Source organism: Toxotes jaculatrix, chromosome 9 (assembly GCF_017976425.1).
Source record: "Toxotes jaculatrix isolate fToxJac2 chromosome 9, fToxJac2.pri, whole genome shotgun sequence".
NCBI lineage: Eukaryota > Metazoa > Chordata > Actinopteri > Toxotidae > Toxotes > Toxotes jaculatrix.
In genome coordinates, this window is record NC_054402.1 from 24,093,959 (window position 1) to 24,106,715 (window position 12,757).

A 12,757-nucleotide genomic window follows, 5' to 3' on the forward strand; every position below is an offset into this window, starting at 1 on the left:
CTGTAGTCCAGTGTGCAGCACCAGGCCAGTAGCGTTCCCACTCCTCCTCCAGAGGATTACTGCTGTTGAAAGAGCCTCTTTGTACCCGCAAGGCTGGAATGCCTGTCCAGCTCCACGTCTTTGGGAAACATTGAGCCGAAAGTCAACGGAACCAGTGAGCAATGGAATACCACTGGAATACCACATTGTGAGTCCCCCTTCCCACTGCTTTCCCAGCACAGTCCCCCTGCTCAGGAGCTGCTGTGGAAGTGACAGCTGACATTTACTTTTATTACTATGTTATAGGTGTTTTCATTTCCATTCTGTGATGGCTGAATGGAAATCACAGCACCACACAGCCTCTGGTGCTTGGTCACTGGGCGGGTCATATTTTTATGTATGTCACAAAGTATAGAAGAAGACGGATGTGATGTCTGTCAAATGAAGCAATGGTTTGTGAAGGGTCTGGATTTTGGAGCTGAGCAGCAACCAACCAGCACAGCTGACTGTGACAGGCTGAGGCACCTGTCAGTAAAGCAGACAGACCTCAAAACATACTTATGTTAAAACCTTCATATTTATTTAATCCAATTAGTTTTGAAATCACCACCAGGACACTTGAAAAAAAATATTAAATCACCTGTTGAGACTTTAAAACTGCATCAATCAATGTTTTTGCCATGAAGATGTTAACAAACAACTCTAGCATTCATTCAGAGTCATGTTTGTGTCCACCTGATAAATGTACTATTCACTCCCCTTTTAGATTTGCTTTTGTCTACATCAGTACCTGAGAAAAATATCTGACTCTTCAGCAGCTAAATGCTTCACTATATTCACCAGCTTATCACAGTCATCAGCTGTTTGGTGCTGACTAAAACCAAAACTATGAAGCTGAAACGCTCCGTAGAGCTGATGGCAGCTGCAGAGTCTGGTGATCATTTTCTGTGGGTTAATCACTATGAGCTTCTCCTTACGTTATGTATAGTCATTTCATTGATCGTTCATATGAAATATTGATTAGTGCAGCTTTAATGTGTTTTGGGCTGGAGACTTTTTCGGTGGACTTTCCTATAACAAAGCTTTTTTGGATGAAACATCCAGCATAAACATATGCGCACTGGCTTGAGAATTCAACCTGCTGATTTATGATTAAACTGTGATTCCATTGGCAGGAGTGGATTCAGAAATTTAGTAGTTCCTGGAAAAACCTGAATCCCTCTCCGTTATTGAGGGGGGGGGGGGGGCTGAGCATAGTATTAATGCACGGGTTCATATTTCATCTGATCTCTCCTGATGATAAATGTGTGCTGTGAGTAACTATCTTGTGAAGCTGGTCATGTTTCTCATCACCTTCATTCTTATCACCATATTATTAGTCCTTGGCTCTGAGCACTTGTTGGCACAGCAGCACACTCACCATCATTGTTAGTCTTGGACTGTAGCTAAGATTAGTCTCTGTAAATTGATTAGCTCAAACATAGTGGAATTCAAGGAACATGCTGCTAACAGCCTGTGTTTTGAGTGAAACACTGACCCTCGGAAAGATTGAAAAATACCCAGAAAAGTTTGTGGTGTGCTTCCTGACAAAGGACATCAGTTTGTTTTATATAGGGTTGAATATTTGATACAAAAGAGATGGATTTTGAGTGTGAGAGTAAACTTTTCACGACTTATTATCAGTAACACAGCAAGTGGAAATATTGGTGTGTGTGTGTGTGTGGGCATGGGGTGTGGGGGTTCATTTCAGAAAGTGAAAAAAAATTTATAACTGTTTCCACTCCTACTCTTGAGTAATGAGGCAGTCAGAGAAACACTGAGTCATCTCTGCCTGTGGCTCCAGCTCAGTGTCTTAGTAAAGTTGCAGCTTTGCTGTTCTGGATAATAGTGGTTTGGATGATGACAACAAGTATTCCTTCACTGAGGCTTTGAGATGTAATTTCTGCTGTCACTGGAGACAATAATCTGATAATGACAAGGCCTCTGATCCTTAGAAGTGCTGAGCTGCAATTTCACACATCCCTGCTGCCAGTAATTTCATAGCTTTGGTGAAAAACACACATTACAGCAGATAGTCAGCCATGTCCTGCTATTTGCTCTGTTTACCTAAGGTATGTATATATGTAGCAACCTGTATTCATCTGAGGAAAGTCACCTGAGCATCATGTCATTTTTTTAGCCCTGTACAACCACAGGTTTCTATTGTTAGGTAGTCAGACACGTTGTCATGCTCAAGGACATCTCAGCAGTAGTCATTGAGAAAGGTGAGGTGTATGTTCACTTTACTCGCCCATTTTCTGCCATTGAGTCCGGGGAAACCTCTCAACTCCTGCCACTCCAGTGTGTACACTATGTCTGTGTGTGTGTGTGTGTGTGTGTGTGTAGAGTTGTGCGTGTCTGTGTTTGTACCACTTTGTGTCTGCACAAGACACAGAGACTGGGCAGCTGGTGTGTTTAGCTGCCTGCTGATAATGGCGTCTCTCCAATGCTTGGTGTTTCATGCCAAAATAATGAATCTGTGTTTACTCATGCCATTGGCCTATGAGGGATACGCTGGTATCACTGTGCATAGATTAGCATTTTAATGTGTAGCTGTTAGGCTTAGCCTTATCTGTGGAAGAGTACGGTATTGCACAGAGGTAATCATTCAGAACAAAACGTGATTCATTATTTACACCAGTAAACAAGAATGACCTTTCTGTGGTGAAAAGTTCAATATGAGTCTGTTTCAAGCATTTATGTTGAAGCCTGGAGCATCTTCCTGCTTTTGATGTCGGTACATAACTTATTGATTGGAGCAAGTGTATGATTACAGAAGAGTTTGTCAGTGCACTTCCAAACCACGTCCTTTAAAAAGTGAGCCTGGCCCCAAAAAAAAAAAAAAAAAAAATCCTTTCTTGCATCAGATTTCTGACCACTGTATTGACAGCAGCTTTTCTAGCCAGATTACGCTTGAGACAACTGTACATTTAGTACCACTCACTTTGTATTTGGATAGTTGCTCAACTCAAATAGTAAAACTCAAATGGAGAAGTCTGAGCAGATGTGATAATAGCAAACATCAGTGGTGTTCATGGCTGAGGTCAGTCCTGCCCTGTGGCAGAGGCTAACCCTGACCTTAGCCTGTGTCACTAACAGGAAATGGTCCCTGGCTGAGCTCGCTGTACAGGAAGTCTACATATAGTGACACTCAGACTGCAAGATGAAGTCTCTCTGTATGCCATCTTCTTCCTCTGTCTGTCTCACACTTCCTCCTGTTGCTGACACACTCTTTTTCTGTCCCCTTTGAGTCTGGGAATGTGTCTTTGTATAAATGTGCTGCTTAAACACAAAGGTTTGTTTTTTCTCAAATCAACCTTGTTTAATTTTACCCTCCTTTTAGTCTGACATAAATCATAATTAAAATATTAACACTGTACGTTAGTGTCTGTCTTTTTAAGAAAAAAATACACTGATTATTTTCATATCTGATTAAATCTAATTAATTTAATTTTAATCCTTTATTGTCCCTCGAGTTGTTCTCAACCGGGGGAAATTACTCTCTGCATTTTAGGTACGTCGATAGGAAACTACCACTAACTTAACTGTTCATTTTATTTTTCTCATTACTTCAATCACATTGTTTTTCTTTCTGATGTTATTTGTGTCGACGAGCTGCCAAAGCTCACAAAAGAGAAAGTTGTTGCTGTTGTTTTTGTGGCAGTTGTATCTTGAAGCTGAGACACCACAACTGAGGACGACTCTAACCAGAGCTATTCATGCTGGGCCCATAAAGCTGGTAAATGCCATGTTTAGGTTTGGATGCCACCACTGGAGTGAAGAACAGCGAGACTCATGCAGTCTGCTGGATATCGTGTAGTAAAAAATAATGGAGAAAAGTTGAAGGACATGCTTTGTCACGCTCAAACTTCCAAAGATGGACTTCTAAAAAAAGTCAATTCATTCAAAGTTCCCCTTGGTGAACGTTTAGTTTAGCGACGTCATCTGACGGCCGACTTTTTGACTTGTTAAAGAAGGAAAAGCAAAGGTGTTACTATAAACATCACAACAGCTTCATGTGTCTCAGTGACAGAGGGCACAGCACTATGAGAATGTGTGACATAATGAGATGACAAAAAGATCAAACAAACAAAAAAGATGTGGAAAACATGATGGAAATATGGCACTTTAATGGCTCATCTAGGGATAAGCAGACCAGCTGAGGCTATAAATGCTGTGGTTTGTGGCGTCGGTTCATGTAATAACACACGTGTAAATACAGTACATAAATGTACATATATCCAACATTGTTACTGACCTACATGTTTTTCTGTTGGCCAATGCTTTATGCTTTCTCCAGCCATACTTAAACAGTATTTACAAATGAATAAATAACATGCAGTGGGTGGAAGAGGTTTTAGGTCTCTCAGTAAGACCGAACTGTGAGGGTCTGTGGGTGTTCCAGATGAAGTCTGTCTGCTGGGTGTTGTCAGACTGTGGTTCCATATGTTTTGTGTGTGAACTATTCTGCCTCCTCCTCGCTGCCATAAATCCACTTTGAGCTGAATGTCGGCTTGTGTGCACCATAAAAGCAGACTTGTATAATTTATGTTAGGTTTTTAGATGTTTTAATTATCTTGTCATAGTTGTTATGATGTTGTATTCAAATCAGTTACCTCATCTGAACCCATTAGTTTACAGCACTCAGCTGAGCTGTGTAAATACAGCATGTATCTCTGAGAATGTTACAGCTTTCAGACTGTTTACCTCTTATGATTTGTAGATTTATATAGAGCATATTGTTGGCGGTCATGTCTGAAAACCTATAGTGGATCCACCCTTCTTCCTACGGCACAACTTAACTGCATTTCTGTGGTTTGTTTCTAAAAACAGAATGTGTCATTTGGTTTTGGCCACATCCAGCAGAGAAAAACTAACACTGCCTGAAATGGCAAGAATTTATCTCTTAGACTCTTCATCAGTTTCCTGAGTAGAGGACTCTGTGAAGTTTATAATGGCTGCTAGAGGAACCCCAAACTTGTCTATGAGAGATTTTGTCCAATTTTCATTTTTCAGACTTTTTCAAAGAAAAAAAAAAAAAACAAACAACAAAAAAAAAACAAAACAGTATGCTTTCAAACTTGTCCTTCACATTGTTTCTGATAATATTGAACTCGTTGTGTATTTCTGACGTGAACAGGACAGAAAAAGTGTCACAGTGCCAAATTTTAGTGTGTATATCTGTGAAAAGAAACCCCAAGGTCAGACACAATTTTAACAAGAGACAGTAGAAGAAGGCATGAAAATGATAAGAAGGACAAATTGTGAAGAGAGAGAAAATGAAGCAAGATAGACAGAGAGACATGTAGAGGGATGAAAAAAATGGATGTCCCTGCAGAAGGAGGATTATCCAGCAGGCTTCGTTATCACAGCTCAGGAGACAAGAGCAGAGCTGTGTGGTGGCAGCTGGCTGGACAAGATAGAACCAAGAGAGAAGCTATGAGCTCTTCCACTGCATCTGTCCTAATGTTCCTCCTCCACCATCCTGCCTTCATCCTCCTGCTGTTGCTGCTCTGTCCCTCGCTTCCTTCTTCATTGGCTCTGAGTCATTGACACTCCCGTTCTGAGTTTGAGGGGCGAGGGGTTCCACTCTCCGGCAGCCATGTTGGAGACATGGCTTACTGGGACACTTGAATATGGCGTCATTAATGTTACACCTGTGCTTTTCCTACTAAGACAAGTCACAGTGTTTGTTGTGAAAAGTTCTTTTAGTTTAGAAAATAATCATTTTCAAAATATAAAAGAAAGATGTCTGTGGCTCAGGTGATTGGGCAGGACGTCCACTAATCTCTGGGTTGGCAGTTCGATCCCCAGCTCCTAATGTCCACATATCAAAGTGTCTTTGGGCAAGACACTGAACCCAAAGTTGCTCCCAACGTGCAGGCCAGCGCCTCACATTGCAGCTCCAACGCCATCGGTGTGTGTGCGTGTATGTGTGTGTGTGTGAGTGTGTGTGTGTGTGTGTGTGTGTGTGTGTGTGTGTGTGTGTGTGTGTGTGTGTGTGTGTGTGTGTGAATGAGATGCAAAATTTGTAAAGCACTTTGTCCTGTCTTCTGAAGGGATGAAGACCAGACAGTTATATGGCATTTTCAAGTATTTCTGCATTTATTCTGCATCTATTCAAGGCATTTGAACACATGACCAAGCCTGTGATGATTCAAACAGGTTGGTTTTAGCAGGCGGTTATATCAAACACATCTTTGCACCTTTAGGGTCTAAACTTGCTGCTGAATTTCAAACTGTGACAGTTTGACCTTTCAGAGACAAAGGCTATTGCTCTTGACCAGAGGTGACTAGTCACACACAAGATTCTCCATTTGTTAAATTCAGAAAGGTGTTGGTCTGAGTATAGTGATAGAGGGTGAGTGTGTGTTGGCATGATTGCTCTCAACACATCTTGTAAATCTCTTGTTGAAAGCTGTGCTCGTATTAGTCAGTGCATCTCTGTGTATGATAATAAGTACCAGTAGATAGATGAAACTTTTAACATCTTAGTCGTGTAAAATTACAGGTAAATGACAAATAGATATACGTGAGTCTATAGAATACACTGTATATTGATTTTATATAATGTGAATTGTAGTTTTGTGTGATCACTGGAATCACTGGAATATTGACATAGTTATAATAACTGTACACAGTGAGCGTTTTATGAGCAGCACAACATCTGAGCAGACTGATGTAAAAGAAGGGGTGGATGCATGCACTCCGCAGTTGGTTAAGAAATGACCCATCCTTTTCTCTGTCTTCACATTCCTGATTATCTCCACATTCTCTCAGATGCCCCCCGGCCTCTTTAAATGCCCAGTTTATTTGTCCCAGAGACAGGCCGTACAGCAGGGACACACTTCACCTCCGGAGTCTCCCTGTACTGTTCTTTACCTTTTTATTCTGCTGTGAAACCAGACAAGTTGGTTTTTATTTGACAATGTTATACTGTGTTTTTAACAGTTTGGTAACTTTGACTGGTTGTTGCTAAACTGCAAGTTCCTGTTTAGCAGCAGGGGTCCAAGGAGGAAGATGTTGAATGACAGTTGGTTTAAGACAATCTGTCACCCAGAGCATGATATGTCTAGAGCTACAAACCATATAATCCAGTTTACATCTGATCATTTCACTGCTTTCCCATTAGGTGGGTTTCCATCCAAATGTAGTCAAATTTTTAACCTCTTTGGTTAGCAAAAGAATTTATACATCCACCACAACTGTTATATTAGTTAGTTTGTCATGATAAACAGATGGTGGCGCTAAATCTCTACTCCTGTGTCATTAAACCTTTGCAGAAGAAGAGAACGCAATAAGATGTAATTAAAAGTGCACCAGTCAAAGCTCATGGTAAAAAAACAAAGTGGAAAACATGGAGGAGCATTTATGTTTGTTTCATGTATTAGTAAGATTTATTTTTGAATGTCCAGTGTTTACATACATTTTTTATGAGCAAATAGAATATGTTGTTTTTTAAAATGGGAAATAGGAATAAGATGTCTAAATGATGCACGCCGTTTCGCATTGCAGTATATTATGATATACAAAAATTTCAGGGAGATATTTTAGAATGTAGGTAAAAAAGAAACACATTGAAAAGCATTAAAACACAACGCTTATATGGATTAAACAATAATAATTGTGCAGGTGATATTTTAAAAACTCATGGTCTGCAGCTGCACTCCATTTCACCTTCTTTTTCTCTTTCTGTCTCTATTATTCATCCCACCGTACATTTTTATTCACCATCTTGTTGGCAGACTCTCCAGCAGCTTCCCTCCCTCTACATTTTGCATTCCAGCTAAATGGTGAGCCTCCCTCGCTTTCATAAGCCCATCAAAAAAAAAAAAAAAGATTCCCTCATGTGTGAGAAGAGATCCATGCCTGCTCAACAGAAAACAATGCCAGCCTTTCTGCCCTGGCATGAGAGGAGAGAGAGAGGGAGGGAGGGAAGGAAAGAAAGAAATGTAGAGATTGAGAGTTCTTTGTGTGCCCAGTGAGAGTTTGTAGATGTGAGGGAGAGAAAAGCTGCTGACTGATGTCCCCCCACTGTCTGTCAGAACCGGGCTTTGATGTGGTGAGAACAAACACCCGTGTCCGTTGAAGCAGAACAAAGGTTTGAGTTCTAGTTTAGAAAATTTAATTTAACAGCAAAGAGGGAATTCTTGCTCCACTGTGTTCATCCCTGCTTCACTGTTTTATTTTGGGAACTTTTGAGAATCAGCAGACTAGTTAACTAGTTAACTTAGAGAGCTATACAGTGGGCTAATGTTAGTAGTTTGAGGTTGGAGGATCAACCAGCTGGGTATTGTTATTCCATTTTCAAAAGCAGGACTGATATGATTCATAATTTTAATCGCTTGCTTTACTGCTATGTTTTCTTTATGTGGATCTGTATCTGTGAGGATCTACTAAGTGTTTGACTGAACTTACTGTAAGTTTGAAATCAGATCGTACTGGACATAAAACTGCCACTGTGTCACTGCTTGACATGTCCTTTCATTATTGTGAACATGGGCGCTGTAGTGTATTTTGAATCAGTCCAACATGCCTTGCTGCTGTATTTACCAGAGCGGTTCTAAACCAGGGGGTCAGGATCCATCAAGGATTCACCAGAAGTATCTGAGAGGTCATGAGAAAAGCATATTTCTGCTCCATAAATTTGTTTTATTTTGTTTTAACCTTTATCTCTTTTTTTTTCTTGTTGATAGCTTTATCCCTTCAGGCCTCTTTGAGGATTGAAGTGAAACAACATGACAAGTTAAACTCCCTCTCAGCTCTTAGAAATATGAAACTTTTGATGAGTTAAACATGGATTTCTTTAAAAAGTCTGGGGTCCCCTCACTGTGAGTGCTAAATGTGTATGAATCCTCAGCCAACCTTGTCTCCTAGAAATTACTTTTCTATACAAATAAACTGCAGCAGCAAATAGGTTTTTGTAGGAACAGTAATCTCTGGCTGGATGATGTTCAGAGGCAACATATTTTCTGAATAAATGAAGCAGTACGGGGAGTTGCCAGGAGGGGGTTGTGGGTGATAGCAGGCGTACAAAGCTCACGATTGTCACACCAGAGACCAGTGTTTGGATCCAGAACCCCATCTGGGAGAGTCCCATGTGTGACGTCAGGGAAAGATGGTGGTTTTTGTTAAATGCAAATGAACACATTGTGTCTGAGGTCACTGTGAACTTTCTCTGTATTAAACCAGACCATGATCTTATTAGTGTCTCAGTGCTGTGAAAGTCTAAACATAGCCATAAAAGAGTTTAATAATGCTGTAGGAGATGTTGGGCTGCGAATTTGTTGTTACAGTTTAGTAGTATAGAAACATAACTTCAGGGAGACAGGGTTGCCTCAGCTGACCTTTGTGAAAGACTTATGCCAGGTGAGGAGAGGGATTTTTTTAATTGTATGGGAGGATGTGGCGTTTCAATGTTCTCCTGCAGTAACAGATCAGTTTACAGCCCATTCCAGGGCGTTCTCACTTTTCCTTCCACCTTACTCCGCATTCCTCCGCTGCACAGAGGAATTCTTTTCCTCGTGGACGTGGAAAGTTTATGACCACTGTGATCAGATGTCTGTCTTGGACACAATGAATGCTGGGTGCCTGGACCTATATGCATAAGATTACCAGGATGGATCAGGCCGCAAAAATATAGCATATATGTAGTGGATTTGTATAGTTTTGTATCACTTTGCTGGAGTTACTTTACTTTGATGTTGTGCACTTGGAAAACTATGAAAAACCGGCTTTTACAGAAGTGAATTCAGTGTGGAGAAATATGAGTTTGCAGCTGTTAAAAAACTGTAAGTCTTATGTTTATGTTTCACCTGTTCTTGTCTTTATGTTGGTGAAGACCTGCTGTTTATATTATACCATGCATGGTTTATTCATGGTGGCTTGTTCAGTCAAGTGCTGTGTTACATCTTCATTGTGAATAACAGCAGAGCTCCCTCTTCCTGCTTCTACATGTCCACCACTTTATTTATGACCTTTATTTTTATCAAATGGTGTCACTCATCACTCTCTCTTCCTCCCTTCCTCCTCTCTTCTCCTTCTCTCTTTTGATCACTACTTAGACACACACACACACACACACACCTGGGACTTTGGTGCTGCCAGTTAGGAATGTAGGTCTTAGTTTAGTGGAGCAAGCAGCAACAGGTCCACCTCCTGAATGGGAGTTTGTGGAGGAGACAGCACCGATAGCTTGAGACAAAAGACGCAGATCAAGACAAAGAAACAACCTGTGTTTCATGGAAAGAAGCAGCATTGAAGACATTGTGTTGAACTGACTGTGCAGTCTTAGAGGTGTCCTGCTCAATCAGGTTCACACTGATAGGATTGAGTCAGTAGCCAGGAGCAGCTCTTTGCTATGGAGGCGATGCATTTACTGGACAACTGGAGAAAGGTAATTTTCACATTTCGAGGCAACAGAGCGCAGGCTATCATTAAAGGGTTGGCTGAAATTGTGGAAGATTGCATGAAACTTGAGTGGAAGAACAGTTTCTTTCCTCCTCTGGTTCAGATAAGTGTTTCTTATTGCATGAAAGAGTTTTGCAGATGGAATTCTTAAACATTTATTTTTGTTTTTTTGGCTGTTTTGTGATTTGCTGTTTGAGACTCGCTCGAGGCTGACTCTGCTGAATATCATTTCACGGGTCTGTCAGAAGAGCAAATATGATGATACTGCGGCTGCGTTTTGTTATCCTGAGGGTAGAGTACATCAGAACCATATTTTCCATCCCGGCTGCACAACATTTTAGGCATGCAAACGACTGCGGGTACGCTCTGCTTCTCTGTGATTCCTGTAATTATGTGTTTTTTAACCTTTCCGTGTGGTTTTCTGTGCTTCCTCACAACCACAAGATAATGACTGCAAAAGTGTTTTCTCACATATATTCACCCTTATACACAATCCACTTAACACATGTACTAATATAGACATGGAATATATTTATAGCCATTTGTTCAGTGCTGACTTGATGGAAATACCTAAAAATGACCAAGTAAGCAGTGAGGAATTTGTGGGATTTGGGTGCAGTGTGTGTGTGTGTGTGTGTGTGTGTGTGTGTTTTCATAGTGACTGAGAGTGCAGCCAAGGTGGCTGATTTCCAGTTAATGTGTCAACTACCAAGAGATTTAAATGCATGCGTGTGTCTGTAAGTGTGTGGGTTACTTCCTCAGAGTGTGTTGCTAAATGCTGTCTACCATCTGTCGTGTGTGTGTGTGAGCGCACGCGTGCGTGTGCGTGTGCCGACAGTATGATTCACACCTTGGCACATTAGTGTCCATTCTGAGTGGGGACGGGGGGAATCCCAGTAAACATGGTTCAACTTTCTTAAATAATTGTGGGAAAAGTGTGAGTTTGAGACATTTTTAAAACTTGTACACTTGCTTCAGATGTAATCAGAAGCTGACCATGAGAACACACAAGATCTGAATTCTTCAGCCGTTATTTTCCTGGGATGAAGTCAGCCGTGACGACATTTGCTACTCATTTTGTGGTTCATATTGATGTTGTCATTTCCTCCTGCAGGATCTTCATGCGTCGCAGGGAGCCGTGGACAGCTCAGTGGACATGGACCGCCTGAATAGGAACATGCCTGAGTGTGGACGGCAAACCCACCAGGTGTTACAGGTGAGTGTGTTTGTGTGTGTGTTTTAGGTAGGCGGGGGATGGGAGAGAAGAGGAAGAGTGAGAAAACAAAGAGAAAAGGAATGAGTGAGAGAGAGAGAGAGAGAGAGAGCCAGAAGCCTTATTGTTCTCAACTTGGCAGCCTTCACAGAAAAAGCCTGTCATGTGTCATCAGTGTGTTTCCAGTGTGTATCCATCCACACACACACACACAGTGAGCGCTCTCTTCTTCTGATAACTGTGTCCATTGATGTTAAATGTCACCACATTGGCTGCTCTGACAGAGTTTTGGCTCTAAAACTCTCCGTGGATGATAAATACAGGCTGAGTGAGGAGGCAGAAGGTCAGCGCGGGCAGCACAGCCGTGACGCGTCCTGACAGCATATGTCAGGACGTTGTAAAGCAGGAATCTTCAGCCAGAGTCAGTAATTAGACAGACCCGCAGATTGGATGTCTCGTTTCCCACCTGCTGGGTCAGACAATCCTATCAGGCATTAAGGGGTGGGCTGTGTGTGTGTGTTCAGTTACTTTCTTGTGCATGTATGGCAGTTAGACAGAGCAAGAAATGGAAGATAAAACAAGATGAGATTAAACTTTAATGAGGGAAACTGGGATGAAAGGAAAGGAAAAATGTATGTTCAACAAACAAACAAAAAATAAACAGAAAAGACAATGTTTTCTTATTGCTGGATAAAAAAAATCAACCACCCAGCATTAGACAACAGAGCGTTGGGCTTAAGCAAGTTTGTACATTGGAAAATATGATGGTGTGTAATGGACCTCTGTTTGAACAGCTGTACTCACATGTCTTGGAGGATGTGTGTCTCAGTAAGACTAACAGTAAAAGATTATTATCTTATCTTGACATGTTTAACTAGCAGACAGCCTGGTTCAGTTTGTGTATATGTGTACATTCATGTATAATATGTACTTTATGTACTGTGTATGTTCAGAAAGACCATTATTGGTCACGGAGGAGATAAAGTGATAGCTCCTTTTAAGACAGGAAGCTCAACTGCTGTACGTGTGGCTTTTGTCCAGCAACAAGGTTTCATTATTTTTCATTGTTTTATTATTTCTGGCCTTTTCCACTTAAGATGCAACTGTTTAAATGTT

At 41.1% G+C, this 12,757-nt stretch overlaps 1 protein-coding gene across 4 annotated transcripts in view; it reads left to right on the forward strand.

The window, feature by feature from the left end:
* Positions 1-12,757, forward strand: part of phldb1b (pleckstrin homology-like domain, family B, member 1b) — a 98,995-nt gene that overhangs the window by 13,524 nt on the left and 72,714 nt on the right. For 3 of the 4 annotated variants that reach the window (XM_041046954.1, XM_041046955.1, XM_041046956.1), the window contains exons 1-2: positions 10,369-10,414; positions 11,543-11,644. In XM_041046954.1, the coding sequence (XP_040902888.1) occupies positions 10,379-10,414; positions 11,543-11,644 (138 nt within the window). In that variant the 5' untranslated portion in view covers positions 10,369-10,378. Of the gene's footprint in view, positions 1-10,368; positions 10,415-11,542; positions 11,645-12,757 lie in introns of those variants that run through there. The other variant, XM_041046953.1, reaches the window with a different exon arrangement.